The 20,492-nt window shown below is 41.1% G+C and overlaps 1 protein-coding gene across 2 annotated transcripts; it reads right to left on the reverse strand.

Moving 5' to 3' along the window:
- Positions 1–1,462: 1,462 nt before the first annotated feature.
- Positions 1,463–19,094, reverse strand: vstm4b (V-set and transmembrane domain containing 4b). Of its 2 annotated transcripts, none has more exons than XM_070989840.1 (8): positions 19,011–19,094; positions 16,406–16,813; positions 7,397–7,450; positions 7,030–7,137; positions 6,861–6,894; positions 6,579–6,703; positions 5,665–5,729; positions 1,463–4,966 (listed from the first exon to the last, which is right to left on the reverse strand). In XM_070989840.1, the coding sequence occupies exons 1-8, from the start codon at positions 19,060–19,062 to the stop codon at positions 4,841–4,843; spliced, it is 972 nt and encodes a 323-aa protein (XP_070845941.1). In that variant the 5' UTR covers positions 19,063–19,094; the 3' UTR covers positions 1,463–4,840. The 2 variants fall into 2 exon arrangements, with proteins under 2 accessions (XP_070845941.1, XP_070845940.1); XM_070989839.1 differs by lacking the exon at positions 19,011–19,094 and adding an exon at positions 18,186–18,255 and having other exon boundaries at positions 4,744–4,966.
- Between the last annotated feature and the right edge of the window lie 1,398 nt (positions 19,095–20,492).

Below are 20,492 nucleotides of genomic sequence, written 5' to 3' on the forward strand. Positions count from 1 at the left end.
CATGCAAGGGTGGAATGTCTTTTACCTCTCCTTTTTTAATCCATCCTCTTTATACTCACTAAACCATTTGTATTGTACCACACTGATCATATTTAATTGCTACTGAACCACTTTCCTCCAAACTCATCCACTGATCTGCATTTTTATTGTCAACTGTGTTTTCTTTGTGGGTGAGACATTTTTAAAAGACCTCTGGGGTTCCTTTTGTCCCACACACACTCTTTTCATTTCAAAAATAATTTGGAGGTTGCTAAACCTAACATTTTGACCCGCCCCTCTCTCATTACAGCGCCTCCATCACCACAAGAGCTGCTGACACCCATCCAGGCTGCTAACGGCTGCACCCCTCTCATGTCTCCTCTTTATGTCAACATGGAGGTGAAAAAAAAAAAAAAAAACAGGAGCAGGAGAGTCTGAGCTTGTATCACAGTATAGATATATCTGATGACTAACAGTGAATGCATATTAATAGCATGTGGAAGCTTGACGATCACAGTTTAGTTGGATCATCACTTCAGAGCATGCTTTAATCCAATCCATTAGATCATTCAAAATGTTTTCAGTGGTTGAACTAGGACCATTCAGCTTTCACAGAGTCAATGGGACATGGTACAAGCACACCCAAGCCCTATATGTTAAAAAAAACAAACCAAAACAAAGCATAGTTTATGAGCTTCCTTTCACTTCGACAAGAGCCAAGCTCCTTAACTTAATAGTACAAGAGAGAATCTGCTTGAGGTCAGTTAAATTAGATATATTTCAGCCAGATGACATGTGCCTGACAGAGAACATCATAAATTTATGTCTAAACTTTACTACATTGAAAAAATAGTTCCATGTTTGTCTCATATTAGTCACGCACAATCATTTCCACAGGTTAAATATGACACGTTAACTGCAGTGCCTCTATACAGTTCAGATTATTGGTGTGGGTCAAGCTTATATCTAGCAGACATAATATTTGTCATGTTCACCTTAATTTGGCATTATGCTCAAGTAGAGATAAGGCAGATGGCAATGTCTTTACTTTTGCAGGCATTTGCTAAAGTTTTGTCACAATGTAAGTTTTGACCTGATGTAAGCTCAAGGTGAGAAGTCTCTATATCTCTATTTGTTCTGAAGGAACAATAAAAAAAAAAAAGTCAGAGGACAAACATCACCATGAGGACACATCATCTTGGAATGTGTGGACAACATTTTGTGCTAATTCACCCGGTAGATCTTCAGTTATTTCACATGACAAATGACAAATGTTCCCCTCCTGGTGATGCTAGAGGAAACGTCAGTGGATCGCCAAAGAAGGCTTCATTCTCTGAGGGGAACATAAATGTCTCTATAAAATATTTTATGGCCATCCAATAGATATTTAAGTCTGGACTGAAGTGGTAGACTGACAGACAGACCGACATCACCATCCAATGTCAAGTACGAAGCTACAAGCATGGCTAAAAACACCTCTTCTCACATCCACTTTTATATTTATTTCACTTACTGATACACAGCGTACAGATGACATGAACAAAATGAACAAGAGCTGAAATGCTGGAATGTTGATGAATGCAGAGGTCAGTGGTGGGCAGAGAGAGGGAAAGGAGAGAGGGAGAGAGCAGAGAGACACAGTTCACACACATGGTTCTAGTTAGTGGACTCCCATTAAGGACAATGTGGTCTGGAACAAACTTTACATTTCACAGTTTAAGACACTTCTGCCTGCAACTGAAAGGTCACTTTCAGGCATTTCATATATGGACAATACACACTGTGCAACTGAACTTTACACATGAGAACAACAATGGAAAAGGTGCCATATGGAGGTCGATAGTGGTTTGGATTCAGATGTGATATATATGCAGAGGAACAAAGCATTTACTGTAAGTCCACAACGACCAGCTTACTGTCAAAATGCTTTATAGATTTGTGGCGGTCATCTAACGTGACTTTTGTGACATTTTCAAACAGACATGCAAGTTTTTTAGTCAAATCATTTTGATCAAGTTACTCAATACAGATGAATTGCCGGTTTAGCTAACATTTGATGAAAAAGTGGGCAAAACAGCAGGTGTGCAAGTGAGGCGATCCATCTCAGTGGCGGATATTATTACATTTAATCAAGTACTGTATTTGAGTGCAGTTCTGAGGTACTTGTACTATGAGTTTTTGTTTTGCTGCTACATTTCACACAAATCCATTTCAGAGGGACATAACATCCTCTTTACTCCTCCGTGTTTATCTGACAGTTTTTAGTTACTTCTTACCAGATAAAAAAGATTTTACACAAGAAATATCTAATACGCTTACGAAATATAACACATTATCAAAGAACACGCCAAAGGTTCCCAAACGTGTTGTGACCCCTTAGAAAACATCAGTGTGTGGCTGGGGCCTCTTGTCATCTTTCAGATGTGTATCAACTGTTTGAAGGACTATAAAAGAAACATTTCCCTCTAAACCTGGTTTGATTCAAAGAACTGTTTGAACCCCAGAGAGGTTGAATTGTCCAAAGCAAAAAAAATGGATTAAAGCCCGACTTCTTACACACTGACACATCTGTAACAACAGCTAATAATGTAATATATAATAATACACCCCCAGGGGCCATTTTCCTGTCAAACAAGTGCTTTTACTTTGAGACTTTAATCACATTGTGCTGCTAATAGATCTTTTCTATTACTTGGGTAGGATCTGGAATGCAGTACTTTTATGCGTAATAAGGTACTTTAACATTGTCGTATTGGTACCTTTTCTTCAGTAAAAGATCTGAGTACTTCGTCCAGCACTGCTCCAGCTTCATGGATAACTCCACTGAAGAAGTGGAAGTCTTAGGGAAAGGGAGGGAATCCGGTGCCTTTGTGTCTGGGTTTCAAGTTCACTGCTTAAAAAAACTCCCCTTTGCTTTTCCATTTCTGAATCCAGAGGATCATTAAATGGAAAAAGAGGTCTAAACACTTTCACACTCAGACTCATGGGGAGTGAGAAGGCAACGAGACAAAGGTATGTAGGACCACAGCTGATATGGCTTCTGGCTCATAGCTCATCTCAAATAACAAAACCACCTGAAGATTTGAAGAAAACTGTGACTTTTCTGCATTAATGTGCAAGAGTCCAAACTGATCTTAGTTGGTCTCCGTTTGCAGATCAGGTGTCACAGTTGTTTGAAGCCTCTTGTACTTATAGTGTTTGCCTTTGTGTGTTTGAACATTGAAGGGTTTGGCCTACATGCAACTCCACCCTTGTATGTATGTACAGTATATGTCTGTGTGTGTTGCTAACGGCCTGTTTAGTTGATGTTGGCGCCAGATGAAAGGGCTTGCATGGTCACACATACTTGCCTGTCAGGGGAGGTCGGGGGCTAATCGCTACTTTAATATCAACTCTGTGGAGTTGTGGCCATTATAAGCTGCAGTCTGACACACAAAATCTGACTGAACACAGATGCTGAGAGGCAGATAATGCTGGGAACACACTAGAGTTGAATCACATTTCAAAATTCACAACCAATATCAGTGGATGTCTTTAATTTACTTTGTCTCACCCTCATAAATCGGCTTAGTCAGGATGGGGTTTCCCACAATTCACTGTGTAAGAGTTCAAGTGGCTGGCTTAAGAAACATTAAGACATAAGGATCTCACAGGAAACAATATATATCATGTGACTTTTTGTTTCTTAGATGCAGAGCCTATTTCATATTATTAAAATGTCTGCATCTGGAATAATGTGTATTTCTGAATTATAGTTTGACATTTTTGGAAAAAGCTGAGATGAGAAGCTCTATACCTCTCTCATGTCTGTACATTAAGTGTGAAGCTTAAGTCATGACGCAGTTTAGCTCTGGAAATGGGAAAACAACAGGTTTTCTCCAAAGTTCAAAAATAACACCTCTAAAGCTCACTAATTAGCACATTGTATCTCCTTTGTTCTATATATACAGATGCTGAAATCTCATCTGTGGTTTTACAGGGAGTTACGTACATGCTTTTGTTCACTGCAAACTGTGAGACATGTCTAGAAACTAACTAACTAGTGTGCAACTTTATTTAGCCATATTAGCCAGCTAGTTAACTAGTGAGTAACTTTCCCTTAGTCATATTAGCCAACTAGCTAACTAGCATGTAACTTCCCCGTAGCCGTGTTAGCCAGCCAACTACTGTAACTAGTGTATAACTTTCCCCTAGCCAGATTAGCCAGCCAGCTAACTAGTGTGTAGCTTTCCCCTCCCATGTTAGTCAGCCAGCTAACTAGTGTGTAACTTCCCCCTAGCCATGTTAGCCAGCTAGCTAGCTAGAGCCAGGCTAGCTGTTTTGCCCTGCTTTCACTCTTTTTGCTAAGCTATGCTTTCAGCTCATGTTTCTAGCGCCATACTTAATGCACAGACATCAGACTGGCATCAACTGCCTAATCTATCGATCTCATTTCACCTCGCCCCATATAAGCTTGACTCTCAACGGCTGTGATAACCACAAACCTGCTGATGAAACCTGTTTGATATGAATATGTAGATTAGCCTGCATGTTCAAACATCCAATCTCTCCTCCGATTGTCTTGATGGACAAACCTGGTCTAAATCAGCACCATAGTCTTCTATTGTGTTCCCAGTTTAAGCTACACAGAATTCAAACATGGGTGCTAAAGAAAAATTCTATATGAATTAGTCCAGTATATAAAACATCTCCTTTTGCATCTTGGTCTCATAAAAGAATGTTATATCAAAGAAATATAAAATCATATGTACAATAACTGTTTTTGTCATTCACAAATCACCAGAATACAAAATAACACAGACTATAAATAGAAAAGTACTTTTTACATAAGACACAGTTACTAGTGGTGTATGTGTTTCTCTCATAGCTGCTGCTCTTCGAAGAGTATCTGAGCATACACAGTGCCGCTACATGATGCTTTGGTCTCTGGAATTGGCTTCACCAGATCCAGCTCTGCGTAGGTCAGATTCTCCTCCACTATCTTCGGCTGGAGATGTGGACATGGAAGAGAGAGAGGGCGGAGCAACATAATGATGGAGGAGAGGGAGATGGAACGGGAGGGAAGTGGTATCGGTGGTTAGAAAATGAGCAGAGAGGTTAGGAAAGATTTTCATGTCAAACTCCATCATTAATCTCAAGTTTTCTTGTGAGGATATATGAATAGAGTCAAGACATATTCTATACTGAGTTAAAACTGAGTCCCTGAACAGCAGTCAGGATGCATTTTGTGCAGAGAAAGGAATACTCCTAAAAGTTAAATGCGTTCCTCTCCCATCTCCTTGGTTTCCCTCTGCTTTACAGCCTTGGTTTGGTAAATGTGAGAGACTGTGTGCAGACGTCACCTGACAGGATTCATGGGTTCAAGTTGCCAAAATTCAATTACCACTTGCCACATTCTGTGCCATTAAAATGCCAAGCTGCCACAGAGCCACTTCATTGCAGTGACAATTACAAAATTAAACTTGGATTATGTGGCATATTTTATGACATTGTTTGGCCCTTTTGCTTGCAGACATTCCTGTCACATGTTGGTTGTTCTCCACTGTATTTGGCAGCGTAACAATGGTAGACTGTCACTGTGCCTTTCTTGGCAGTTTTAGGCAAAAGGTACCAATACAAATTTGAGATTTTTCCAAAATGACACATATAGCACATAATGGTAACCTTCAAATGTATGGTACTCACCAACACTACTTTCCTTGGCTGTGGTTTTAAAAGTTTGGGTTTCCGTGTTTTGTCTCCAATGGGAGCTGCAGGGACAAGAGAAATATTAGTAGTTTTGTAGAGACCTATTATCCTTATCTATGTGCATGACAAGGACTAGACCTCCCCATCATAACCACAAACTTGACATATGCTTACCTTCACATAGTGTTTACACAGTTCTTATTATAATAGGACATTTTCAAGGCCCTTAAAACGGCAAACTGGTACACAGGTTTTTGAACTAATTAAACAAACAAGATATAATGTGTTAAATAGTGAGCTTCATAATGCTAATGAATCCTAAGGTTTCTTTCTGTCAACGCTGTGTTTACAGATTGTTCTGCTGGCCCTAAATTGCCAACAATAATTCACTTGATACTACTTCAAAACTTAACATTCGTTCCATGAAACAGCAATGATCATGGTCTACAATGCTTCAAAATCCTCAAACAACAGTATTTTCTTGTCAGCACAGTTCTCACTAAAATTTTTATACATTGATCGTGAGCTGGGGGGAAATTTGGGAGCTCTACCACAACACGATGACCATGAAGACTGTACTGATCCCAAAATAACTATATCCCAAATATGTTTTTTTTTTTTTTTCTTTTCAAATCACACATTCAACATGCCACCCCATAACTAAAAAATTATATTCGGAAGGGGTGGATGTGAACCTCTCATGCCAGCACATATTCATGTTTGGAAAGTCAAGCAGAACAGCTATTTAAGTTAAACAGTAAATGAGCTACTTGTGAGTCGTGTCTTATGTTGACAAGGTGTGGCTCACTTGTGATTGCAGTTAACATCTAAACATACCCAAAACAAAAATGTTTTCAGCATGTTTTAGACAAAACTGTAGGTCTAAATGTGCCCTGACACTCTTGCTTTACCTTTTGCAGGTATCTCTGGTGGTACCTCCTCTTGGTAGTCTCTGCTCCTTTTCTTCCTGTACCTCCTCTCTTTCTTAGGCAGAGCAGGAGACACACTGACCAAGCTGGTGACCGTCTCTCCTGAGCTAAATTGAGACCAGATTTCCACAAGGTCAGTGCAGTTGAGAACATCTTTGTGTCTCTGTTTGTGTGTGTGTGTGTGTGTGTGTGTGTGTGTGTGTGTGTGTGTGTGTGCGTGTGTGTGTGTGTGTGCGTTTGTGTTGTGTCGCTCTAAAATCTCACCTGTTTTGAGGGCTTTTGACCAAGTGGTAATTATCTGCAGAGATATAACACAGTAAGAAATATGTGGGGTGAGGACCAAGGTTACTGTAATTTATTAAAATGCAAGCTCCAAGTCTATACAAAGCTGAGTTTGCTGAGTTGTAGAGTGAAGAGGTATTCTGCTGCTAACCTTTTAACCTCTGCTTCCTTTGTATGTACTGGCAGGTTACTGTGACTGTGAACATGCACATACACAGCAGTCCCACTGAGCAGATCAGCACTGCACACAGGTACACATCTGAAACACAAAAACATATACATTAGCTCATCAGTGGACCGGCCTAAAGCCTAGTGCTTGAAGTTATACAAAAATCTAAAGGAAAAAAAGAAGTACATGTTTTGCTGAGCTATTTAAGGCGCTGTACTATATCCTTTGGGTTGGCCTATTTTTGCCTGCCAAGGACGATACAGTGCCAGCCCACCACAAACACACACACACACACACACACACACACACACACACACACACACACACACACACAAATATGTTGACTTACCTTCAAACAAGCTCCACAGGCTTTCTTTGGCCTTGGTGGCCGGCAGAACATGCACTAGATGGAGAGAGGAAGAGAGAACCATGTAAAGTCCATAGTCATCACTGTGGCCTCTCTGCCGCCTGATTACATGCTGGCTGGAGTTTAAATAAAGCTAATTGTAGGAAGACAACGAGTCGAGGTTGGTCTCCTCCCTGCCTGATCCTGTCTCTGAATCACTGTCTCAACCTTAACCTTTACTAGGTGAAAAAGGATGAATAGCTTAATGAACTCAGTTAAGCGTTATGCATCATGACTTAGTCACAGCGTAGAGAGAGAGGGAGCAGGAAATAAAGTGAGAGAGAGGAATGACATGTGATGAAGGGTCCCCTGGCCAGGAATCAAATGGTTTGGTGACCATTAAGGCTAACAGGGCACTGTGGAACAATGGGCCCTTGACTTGAGACAGGAAGACAAAAGCATGCATCTCATTTTCAATTGGCTACCATCGATGTAGGCGATTTAGATATCTGTCTTTGGCTAAAAACTCAGTCTTGATTTTACTTTTTAATGTCTTAGCTGGCTCAGATAAATTTATAACCCTAAAATATGCATATGCAAAATACATTTGATGGTTACAGTCAAATTTGATAACCCAGCTGTTATGCTGCAGGACAGATGTAAGCTAACAGCAAAAAAGTTAGCATCCTTAGGTAATGATTGCTGTTTGAGACATGGGCATGGCTTGTTTTTGTATTTAGCATAAAGTTAATTAGCTCAAGTATTACTGAAAAAAAAAAATAAAAAAGTCAGCTCAGACAGTGTGAAAGCACACATCATAATAAAAGTGAGGAGGAAAATAGATGTGACTTGAACTGCCTTTTCAGCGTCACTGTGTCTTGATAGATATGGTTTACTAGACATACCAGTGCAAACTAGATAACGTTACACCTCACGATATATGAGCAGAAGACGAGTGGGGAATCAAAGGCCTATAAATGCAGCCCTCATCCGTAATGAGAATCCCAGCTACGTGCTGCTTGTGTCCAAAATGACTGAGAAAATATGTTTCCCATCGTCAACCTGAAATTTCGCCCCACACACTCAGTCATTTCTCCACCCCATCTGACCACAGTAGTCTTAACACCGCTGTACTCTTGCTGAGCTGGTGGTAGGAAGCTCGTGAAGCGACACCCACCAGAGCATCTTGAAATACCCAAAACCACCAACAGCTGACGACAGGCAGGCTCGCCACGCCGGCTGGAGACTTTCCCACAGGCAGACTGGCTGTGCTACGAGCTGACTGACTGACAAAGTTGCAGTAAGCAAGCTTCATGATTCCAAAACACATCAACACAGTTGGAGATATTACATGGATCCTCCCTGCATGCATTGAGCCTGCATTATTACTATAGACTTCTTTGTGTACAAAGCAATTCCAAACTTAGAACTCTAAAAAAGCATAGCACTTAGTAACCAGAACCTTCCGAGTGACAGCTGAGTAAAGCAAGGCTTGATTCTAAGATCAGCGTTAACTCAACACCAATCACAACTGGTGGCATAACGCTGTGCAGAACAGCCTAAGCGTGAATTAAACTGCCAAACATCACATAATGCAGTGGGGTGTTTACTGGCAAGCCTGCAGCTCTGAGAAGACTAAGATTAAATCCTAGAGAAGGAAGAGTTCTACAAAGTGCTGCATCATGCTTATGAGGCTAGTGTCAAACTACTCATTCTGTTTTAGGATAACATTTATTAAAACTAAATGTCATGACAAGGCCAGCAATAATCGGGTATATACAAAAACCAGCCGGCCGCACACGTCCTTCACCAGTTCACAGGCCAGTGCATCCAGCAATGCCAGTTTAGAGAATGACATGCACTAAGCAGCACTGTTACCAACTCCTACTGACATCAGCAACAGAGGAGGTGGATTTTCTTTTGACTTCCACTAAGATGAGCTGCTTCTAATTCAGTCTCAGTTTGTTTCAAACCTCAACTTGATAAATTGACATTTTCACTTTACTTTAATACTATCCTTAAAACTGTTGGTTGAAAGGCTTTTATGGACCCACCAGTCCTCAGACGGTTCTCTGTTGGGAACATGCCTTTAGATTTGGCCCCCATCTGTGAAACCACTAACCCTTCACTGACCATATGTGACCTACATTCTGCTGTTTGGAAACATTGGTCTAAGTCATTTTTAAAGGGAAGATAGACAATAAAGATCTTGGTTGTAGATTATTACGTTTTTTGACAGATGTTTATTTAAATTTGAGTAGGTTTGAAGGGAAGATGGTGCCAAATCAAAGCAAAATCGTAGTTCAAATGTGAAGTGAAAACACAGAGTATCAGATTTTCTCACCCCCTCGACATGATGCTTGGGCTTTCCAGACTTTCAAAATTCGCCACCAATCAAAAATAGAAAACAAAACAGGGGATTGAGTGCCTTTAAAGGTGTTGTGGTAGAGAGTGAGGAGCAGCCCCAGAGTCATATTCGTTTATACCTTGTTACTAGCTAGGATATATTTTGTCAAATAGTTTGCTTTGTCATCCAAGGAGTTGACAGCAAACTTAAAGTGAGCACAGGAATTAGAAATGTCGAAAGATTTCACTACTTTCATTTTACTACACATCTCAGTTTGCTTTACTCAGCACAAAAAGTTTCTTTGTTTGTTTGGCTCTTTTGCATTGTTGCTAATCAAGCTAACTATAGCTAGCAAGACTGGGCATTAGCATGACTGTGCTGATTTACGTGTATAGAAGCTATTTACTGTGCATAATCTTTTTTTGTTCATGGCACAAACACTGTCTAAGTGCAGGCTGCAGGATGAAATATGATTAAAAACAGACTTTCTCCTGCTAATTTAAAAAGCCAGCTGAATTAATTAAAGAGCCACACGTTCTTCACAGTAAATCATTCACAGGGTCAATCTTGATAACATTTGTGACATTCATGTAGTGTTTTCCCCTCAGGTTCTGTGTCGCTCTGTCAGTGTGGCAGCTGTACATGTTGGAATAATTAGAAATGGGATAAATCTGGCGTACTGTATGCCATCAAACTGGCTTTTATCCTCATCTAGAAAATGTCTTCTTTTGAAAGGCTGAAGAGCTCATCGGACAACAGTGGAAACATTCAAACACACTACTTTTTGTTCATCAGAGCCACAACGATGCATTCATTTGCTGACTGTATTCCAGATTTGTGGCTCTTTTTTTGTGCCCCAACAAATCCAACACTGTAAACATCACATACTGGACTGGAGTGAATAATGATCCTCTGTGTCTTAACCATCAACTGAGTCAGCCACTGCTCTAATTTACTGTATTATAAAAGACTAGAGATGAATGTAAACACACAGCAACATTGTGTGTCTTGACAAAGCTTTGACTAATCCACCCTTTCACTTCCTGTTTTCTCTTTGCATCCTTTTAGAATTAGCATCTTTCTATTTGCTGACTGTGCTCCTCTTATGGTGACAAACATAGGCTTATTTTGCTGGATTCTTATTCATGCTGTATGTGCTTTTTTATGCCAACAGAGCTGTTGTGTGACCCTAGAACTGTGATATTTCTGATTTTCATTTTTCCTCGTGAAGCTGCTAATAGAATACCCACAGTTCCCTGCTGTCACTATACTTAAACTCATGCCACATCCGTGTGCCCTGTGCCCTTTGTTAACTTGCAGTCGCCCACACGTGTTTTTAGAAATACCTAAGAGTTCAGTTTGTTTATGCCAAGAGGAGGCTGTGTCCACACTGTGCTCTGCCCTGTGTTTTTCTACCAAACCCTCTGACCTCTCTGGATGTGTTTATTATAGCAGAAGAAGTAGAGTAATGGGAGTTTTGTGTGTCAGACGGACTGTGGAAACACCTGGGCACCTAATGTTATCTGACCACAGGAATTCCATCAGTTTGACGTCACAAACACACACTTTTGTGCACATAAAGTCTCAGTCATCTGCTGTTCCTCATGTGAAGTGGAGACCAGGAGAAATGGTCCCAGAGGGGTTTCAAGCCCTCAGATGTGGAGCTGATGTTTATCATGGTTGTCAACCGTTGATGTGGATATGGGGAAGAAATATCAGTCCCTGCTGTTGCACTGGGCAGAAATAGTGCAGTTTTTCTGTGTTGTTAGAGCTTTAGCCTGTCCATTACAATTACCCAGCCTAAATCGTGGACTGTATTTCAACGGATTAGGAACTCATAAATCAAATGGTGATGAAATATATTAGTTTACATTAGGTTTAATTTTGGTTTCCCTGAATTTGAAAGGCTTAAAGCAGCAAGTTTATGACAACCTGCATGACAAACTAGGGGTATGAAGTTCGTAAGATGTAGCCATTTACTTGGCAGGAAGTGTCTAATAAAGGATGCCATTCACTTGCATTATGGGAAATGTCCAGCATTTTTGGAGCAAAACTCACACTAGGAACTTCAATTGATCTTATCCTCTTTTTCTTTTGAACAGTATCTGACAATAAATAACATGTTTAGTTTCACAAAGTCACACAGAATAAGTGGATCTCAATAAACAACAGAATGAATTGAATAGTGGATTTTCAGAACCAGATCCTGATGGCTCAGATTGGGATTTGGATTAACAAACTGAGATCTAACTTTTATTTTCATTAAGGTTCTCAAATGTAAGCGTAATTGTTAACACAGGCATATGGGGAAAATACGGTCTTAAATCAAATGTGATGCTCAAAGCAGCAAAGTGGGGTTCCAACTAGAAAATAAATCTAAATCAGTATGTGACAAGTGTAATTTCCAAATTGCAAGAGACTGCGAAGTTGTGTTTGGAAGCAAACAAGAGAGGTATTCTACTCCCATCCAGAACTCTGGGCTTCCTCTCACATCCAAAAGAAATGACGCAGTTTTATTTTCTACATGCACTGCCATTCATGTCATAATTGCAGAATCCATCCAAAAATGTCTCCGTAGGCTTTTTTTTATTAAGGTCTCTGAAACCACAATGGACTGGCGCTTCCTTGGATAAAAATAGTTCCCCACATCCTTGACCACGAACAGTTAAGAGCCAGACACGAGCCAGCTGTCCACTCGACTGTCACTGCAGACAAACATTTGAACTCTACCTTCCTCAGCACAACTATCTCTTGTTCCATTTCTGCTGAGTCTCTCTGGACTCTGACTCTACTTTTGGGAGGGAAACTCCATGTTAGGGCCAATGTCAACAGCTCTCGGTAGGGACTGTGTGTCTGCCTGGGCCCAGACTTGGCTGTGGACACCCCGAAAGTCACAGCCTGTAGGAACGCTTCCATGGAAAATGTGGTGAGCAACTTCTAGTGTTGTTGAACACTGACAGTACTTCACCAGTGAGCGTAAATAAGAGGAACTCTCTTTAGATTGTTGCAAGGATGAAACTTTGTGAGTCATTCATTCTTAAGATGAACCACTCTCAAAGCAAGCAATTTCACATAAAAGCTCTTCAACTGCTTTCTGCTTTGATGAGACACCTTACTGACTGAACCTGCAGCCATTTCATGAAGGTTTTTGCATTTGCTGCTAAAGGCTTGGTGTCTGTTAGTGTTTTCTCTGTGAAGCAGAAGCACACAGAAAATCCAGTGAATAAAAGAATATCTGGACAGTTTGCATTGGCATCACCATTAACAATAGCTCAGTTAACAAAAGCAAAGACGGAAGAGGACGCCTCACTACTTCCCACTCCTGTTGACTTACAAATATAGACACAGGACAAAGCAATCGAGTTTTCTGATTGTCCAGTCATCTTATTAACCCTGACAAGGCATGACAGGTCGATATTTAGCATTTACTGAGCTTGGAATGTGGTGGGTATTTTTCTAGAATACGTGCAAAAGTGTAAAAGATGGATTAAAACCTCTTACCACTGCTGTAAAATAGCCTGAATTGCATATCCAAGGCATACCTAGTAAATTGAAACCATTTGGAGTACATCATGGTTGTGGTTTCTTTTGAAAAGTAACACTCTGAAGTTTTATCCCCAGCAGTCAGAATCACTCTAAGCGCTACTGGCATTCAGTGATAGAAGAAGAAGTCAAGTTTTTTTTAATTTCCTCCTGAATATGTTTTTGCAAATAGATGCTTGCAGATGACTGTATCTTGGACTTATTAGCTGGAAAACACAATGGGAGCACAGTATGAGGCCTCACCCTCGTCAAAGTTCAACAACTATACAACAGAAAATGAATATTCTACATGTTTTTCGATCAAAGAAGAGTACAAGGCATTTCTATGTGGTCTCTTGTTGGCTCTTGTCAGCTGTAGAGATGAAATGGAGGATCCTAACTGGCCAAAAGAGGTGTCTGATGAAACAGCTTTCCATGGATTACTGTAGTCCTTAGGCTATCATTGACCAATTACATTACTTACATTACAGGTTACACAATAAAGAAATAAATAATGATAATAAACAGTCACATTCATTGTGTATTATTTCTGTTCCGTGTGGAAGCTGGTCCTGGATGTTCTCAAACTTAAGGGTAACATTAGCAGCTCTGCTTTTTAGCTTTTTATGTTTCATTCCAGCACTCTCAGCCAGTGTTGCCCTAAATAGTGTCAGATTTGCCAAACTGATTGGTTTGGCCTCATCCTGAAAGTCCTCCCTCACTCCCTCAGTGTATGAAGGTGAGATACTGCAGATCCTTCCTTCATGCTGCTGTCAAACTTATAATCTGCTGCCGGTGGACCACACACACTCAAAGCGACAAATTCACTCAGGTCCAGATAACAAAGGATTAGCTAATCTAATTTTATATAACAGTCTCATCTTCCATTAACCTTATCATACTTTTCTTTGATGAGTAGATGGTTTGTCTTAGTATCATAATACTAGGACTAACTAGCTCCACACTGCAGTACAAGAACAAAGCTTCTTTGGTTAGAAAAAAGACGCCTGCTCTTGTCCATCTGTTTAAAATTGAGGAAGCATTGTTTCTTCCAACCATAATTGTAGAGTGCGTATTCTGCAAGGACAGAAACTTTGATGGGTACAGCAACAGTAACTAAGGGGCTTAGTCAACAGTCAATTAGCACCAAAGTTTGAGACTAAAACAATCAGGAAGCTCCTCGAGCCTGTTGGTGAACATGAGAATTTGATTCAAAATCTGACACGAATGAAAAGTCGGGAGGAAAAAATTACAAAGCCTTTTAAAGTGTGTGTGCGGTTTTATGAAAGTGAATTTCAGAGCAGTATCTGGTACCAGTGGATTTGTCATCCATTCCATTGTGTGAACGTCCCATGTGCCAGCAGCGGCGCTGAAACCTCACACTCTGCCTCTGCTCTCTCTCCAAGATCATCCACTCAGTCAAAACCACAACTTATTGAGACAGAGGATCCTTTAATCTGCAGACTCGCTCCGAACCAATGACATTTCCCCTCCCCAAATTAAAAGCAGGACAGTGCTTTTGCTTGGTGAACCTACTTCACTGCCTCCTCAGCCAGATGACTTACATCATCCAGTTGTGGTCAGAGAAAATGCTACTGCTGGAGACTCAGATCTGCTCCCCCAGGACAAATGTTTTTTTTCTGCCATCTTCAGTGCACTCTTATCACATGTTTAGTTTACTTGGAGCTTCTGTTTAGGTCTCTAAGCATATAAACATGGCTCCATTTGTTTTAAACTACTATGCGGAGGCATTTGACAGAACTATGAACAGAAATGTGGTGGCACAACGAGTTGTTACGCCTCTCCCCTCTCCCTCAGAGCCAGTCATATTTTTGAGGTCTAAATTACTGAGAGAGACAGAGAGACTCAGGGCATCCAGGCTCTTTTTCCACGCTTGTCCAGCTCCAGCCTCAAACAGTTTCAAGTATACAGCTGGGAGGTCCTCAACAGCAGTCACAGTTTTTTGCTGTGGGCTATGGAAGGTCTCTGCAGACAAACCTGGCATCTGCCTCAAACCTTTCGCGGCCTTACTATTATCAAAACAGCATTTGTCGTTGCCTCTGTTGTGGTTGCAGAAATTGCTGTTAACTCTCCGCCCTGCGGCGCCAAAAGCAGTGATGTCATTCTGTGAGAAACTGGGCGACAGCTACTGGTTTCTCCTTCCAAGAATGAATCGGCTGAATGCAGAGGCTCCCCCACCTTTATTCGCTCAAGACCTCAATTTTAGTTCTGACTATTTTTTTTTAATCAACTTTCTTGCGACTCCATTTGCATATTAGGCAACCATTGTGGGACTCCTACTCCAAGGTTGGGAAAAGATGTCCTTATAGTTAAAGAAGCATTTTGGAAACATTGACAATTTATGCGAATTCCTGAGAATACTTGGAATAAATCAGGAGGGAACTGCTAATTAGTGATTAGCTAACAAGTAGCTCCTGAAGAATGTGGGAGTGAGACCTAAACAGTAGGTATGTTTGATAGAAATTATGTTAATGACCCACAATCTAATGATTAGTTCAGAGATATATGTGAATCTGTGCTGACTGATGTCTAATGAGTTGTTCTTGAGTTGTTAATTGTCATTTTTGTTTGTTTTAACTTAGTAGTGAATCATATTTTTTGTCTAACTTCGGTGAGATACACTGCCACACTGGTGAGTTGAAGTGGTTGGTTCAGAGAACCTGTGTCCTGCTCTTCCACTGCTCTGAACCTCTCTGCCCAGGATTAGTCATTTAGCAAAATACTGTATGAGTGTTTGGAACATATGGAGCAGATGTATGGACAGTGGAAAACTGGATTTCTTTAAAGGATTTTTGTCTGGCATAAAAGCTTGAATGAATGAATCCAGGCTAACCATGTCCTCTGCTCTCAAACTGCAAACTGTTTAGTCAGCTTTCTTTCAAATGTCTCACATTAAAAAGACTTTGGATGAAACATCCCATTAAGAAACTTTATGAGCATTATTATAGTGTTATTGCACATTTACAAAGGTGTGTCCTCTGTTCTCTCCTGGCTCCGTCTTGACTCCACTTATGTGGTCATCAAATGTGAAGCAGGGTGATGCTCACAGTGCGCTTACTTGGCCAACTGTCCAGTGATAAGAAAAGGACAAGATTAAATAAAACACTGAATCCAGCCCTCACCTCTGAGCTCAGTAGCAGCGGTGCAGTTTGACGAGGCCTTCCAGCGGTCCTGGTGCTTTTTAAACTCCTGCACCCGGCACATGTAGAGCCCCCGGTCCCCCTTGGACACATTCAAGATCAGCAGGTCAAAGATCTTCCCCTGCTTCACCACGGTCAGCTTCAGCTTGGGCCACGGGAAACTCTTTGTATAGTTGCCATAGAAACGGGCCTTCCTCATGTTGACACGTGCGATGAGGAGTTCATCCTCTGGCCGGTCTGTGCCTGCTGGCAGGAAAGTCCATTTCACCACTGGTAGAGCGGCATTGCGGCGCCGCTGGGACACAACACAGGAGAGTGTGATATTTTGACCCTCCTGGGCCACTGTGAAGGGGGACGGGATGATTGTGACGTTGACGGCCAAACACAAATCTGGAGAAGAAAGATTTATACATGCTATTTTAGAATCTTTATTCAGAGCAGTATGTCGTATCATTTCTGGATTTGTTGGGACTGATGGTCCCTCACAGTCTGAAAAAGATGTCAGAGACATGGATGCAGGCTAGGTCTGAACAAAACACATGAGACACATGTGAAGCCATGCTCCTGTCTTGTTTTGACTGCATGCTAGTTAAAGCAACCCTCTGATTAGTACAGAGTTGAGGCATCTCTCTAAAACATGCAGTTGTTTTCCTGACTTTCCATTGTTTTGTCCATGCCACAAATGACTGGCTGCACTGTAAAAAAACAAAACAAAAAACAAACAAAAAAAACCCATCATGTCAAATTAAGCACTGAAACTAGTAGAAAATACTTTATTTACTTTGTTTGGATTGTTATTTAGTTGTTTTAAGGTAAAACTGAGTTCACTGGAAAAGGATTGTCAAATGACACATACGACACACGACCAGTATTGCTTTTTCAGCCACATTTAACCCGGTATCATTAGTTCATTATTATTGGACATAATATGCAAGAAAACAAGATTTTTGCATACATGACCTAAAAACACTTGTCTGGACTGGAAAATTCAGATTCATGCACCATAACAAGGACATTAACACACCCATAAAGACATGTTATGAATCATACAGCTCTAAAGTAGCAGAATTCAGCAGTTTGTTAATGATCTTCTTTCGATCTTGTTAGTGAACAGTCAGTGGCATGTTCATTGAGCTCATTATTTTAAACCTCACGGTTTGAACAGGTTTGTTCTGAAATGGTTGAAATGTGATGACCTTAAAATTTAAGTTGATTCAAGTTTAAAACTGATGATCCTAATCTAATTTAGTAAATGGCAAATGATACCAGAGTTGAATTCATTAAATGTGTGTCGTACACAGGGGTTTAAGCTAATCTGAAGTGCATGAACACATGGTGGATCCAGGAGTAAATCCGTCCTCCCTTTGTCTTACTTTTAGGACTTTGTCTCCATGTTGGCTATTTTTTGTATTACTCTCACATGTTTGAAATAAAGCCTTCATTCAAAGTTGAACAGTAGCAATGAACAGATCGTTCTTCACCTTGACAAAAGCAGTTGGCAAAACTTAGACAATGAAAATAATGTCAAGTTTGAACATCTCCACTTCCACAACAGCTGAGCTAACATCATCTGCTATTGGAGACAGTGAGTGATACAGTCAAGAGCTCCAGAGCGGTGAGTAAGACGACTGAGGGGGGGTTTGTTTACTCAACTGCTGTTCCAAAGGCAAGAATCACTGACCTGTTCAAACTGTGATTTCAATATTGCTACAAAACACCTAAAATCTGCTCAGACAAATATATTGGTGTCAAATCTGCTCACCAAAGCAGCATGACGGACTCAGAATCGGCACAACAAATATAGTGAAAGGTTCAGAAATCCACATAGTCCTCATCTCTGGTGAGTTTGATGTTGCTCAAATGACTTTTTTTCCTGACAGCCCGGTTGTTTTTGGCAATGTGCCAGCATTCGTTGCATGAATTTAGAGGAACTAAGTGTACCGTGAAGTGCGTTGCATGACAATACATCACACATCAGTTTTTCCAACAATAGCCAATTTCATAATCCACACTTTCCATGACACGCTGATGCTTTCAGCTCTGCACGTAATGATAATCTGTGCCATTTTCACAATTTTGTCATTCATTTAGCTTTGAGTGACAGAACAAAACAGGGAAAATATAGTTAAGTAGCTGAAAAGTGTTGTTTTAGTGTTGCATGTTGATGTTGAGCTCTCTAACCGTTAAATGTAAGAAGCTGTTTTGACAGAGGTTCACTGAAATCACCATAAATTAATGTAGAAGTGAGACTGCAGGCTCTGTTTTACTTTCAAACACGCTCAGGAAAACCACCAATTTTCACTTTGGAAGCCCCTCTCATCTCTGCAAACACATGCAACTTTGATAAACTTGTTATTTTGTTGTCAACATACACTGTCATCCAAAGTAAATGAACTCCAGCAGACACTGGACAGTGTATAAAGAGGTTTCACTTCACAAACCATCTTAGCTACCATCTCCTCAACCATCACACCAACATCCTGTCTGCTTCTCAGATGTTTTCTGCAAAGCCCCTCTGAAAAATAGTGGAAAACATTTTGTCTCCACCACATCTTCTTTGGTATGAAGCAAAATAAACTTTTCCTACCTCCAAGCAGTGCTCGAGTGAAGAGAGCGAAGACCACAGAGGAGATCTTCATTTTCCACAGCTGCAGCCTCCATAAACTCCCAGTTAAATGCCTCTGAAGAAAAGAAGCCCCAGGTTTCCTCCTCCTCCTCCTCTTCTTCTTCTTCTCCTTTTTTTTCCCCAGCCGAGGAGTGTAATATGAAACATTGGACACTCTGTTTCTACTCAGAACCTCCCTCTGCCCCTCCCCCCTCTTGTCACACAGTGAAAACACACACATTTGGCAGACTCATGTGCCCACACACAAACATATGCACATGCACGCAGGGCAGACAGAAACAGACAGGTGAGCATGTGTGAGGAGACACACACACGCACGCACGCACGCACGCACGCACGCACGCACACACGCACGCACGCACGCACACACGCACACACGCACACACACACACACACACACCTCTGCTTCTGGCGAGTGAGTGGGAAAGATAATTTCCTGTGCAGGATGGAGGAGAGGGAGGGGTGTGTTGTTGAGATTGACGCTGACCAAATCACACTTCCAGCTGTGGAGGACAGCGGGCGCAGACCAAAGTCAGGGCTTTTATTTTGGAACACACACACACATGCTGACAAAGGTTGCTGTCTGTCTTTGTGCGTGAGCATCTCTGTTCCCGATGAAATGATGGAGAAAAACATTCAACGCAGGTCAATTCAGCATTTAAAGTTTCTAATTTATCCCAGAGTTATCCAGTGTTAAACCAGCGTGGTTGCACATCCTGCTTTCAAAATTGGTCCTCAGACCCAATATTAGTTAAATTGTTGTGTCTGCATAGGCCTGTGTGTCTGTCCATCTATCTCCCCTCATCTCGTGGCTCATGTAACAGGATCCCACAGTGAATCTTTGTACTGCAGTCTGTCAGCTTGGGGTTTTTGGGGCACTTTGCTGGCTTTTATCAAACCTCAGAGAGTGGCGCTGTGGAGATCTGGAACACTTTTGATTTACAGATAATGGAGGAGACGGCCTGTGGGGCCTCCTAAGTGCTTCTAGTCTGGCGACAAAGAAGGCCCCGCTTTACCAAAGCCCTTTAACCTCCAGCATTCAGTGCAAAATGTGGTGAGGGGTTCACCAAACATGGGCTCTAAACACAGTGCAGGAGTCCTTGCTCATGCACAGCTCTGTGCTTAATGGTGTGCAGCAGCAAAGATGAAACTTTGCATTTCTTTGATGAAGGAAAACCAGCAAGTTCACACCATTGGCCAGAAGGTGAGTAAAATGAACCTATGTGCAATATTCCCTCTCCGTAAACTTTGTTTTGGTGCTGTAGCTAGCTGCTAACACTGTAGATAGTTGCTAACCTTGGCTGTCTGCCATTTGGAGGATGGAGACACTGTAGAACATTCGCTTAGCAAGCAGGCAGTAAACGTAACAAAGTAAGCTGCAGCTGAGCGCACAGTGATGAATAAATAGGTGAAGTAACAGCTGGAATCAGTCATGTCATTACA

This window comes from Chaetodon trifascialis, chromosome 21 (genome assembly GCF_039877785.1).
Source record: "Chaetodon trifascialis isolate fChaTrf1 chromosome 21, fChaTrf1.hap1, whole genome shotgun sequence".
Lineage (NCBI taxonomy): Eukaryota > Metazoa > Chordata > Actinopteri > Chaetodontiformes > Chaetodontidae > Chaetodon > Chaetodon trifascialis.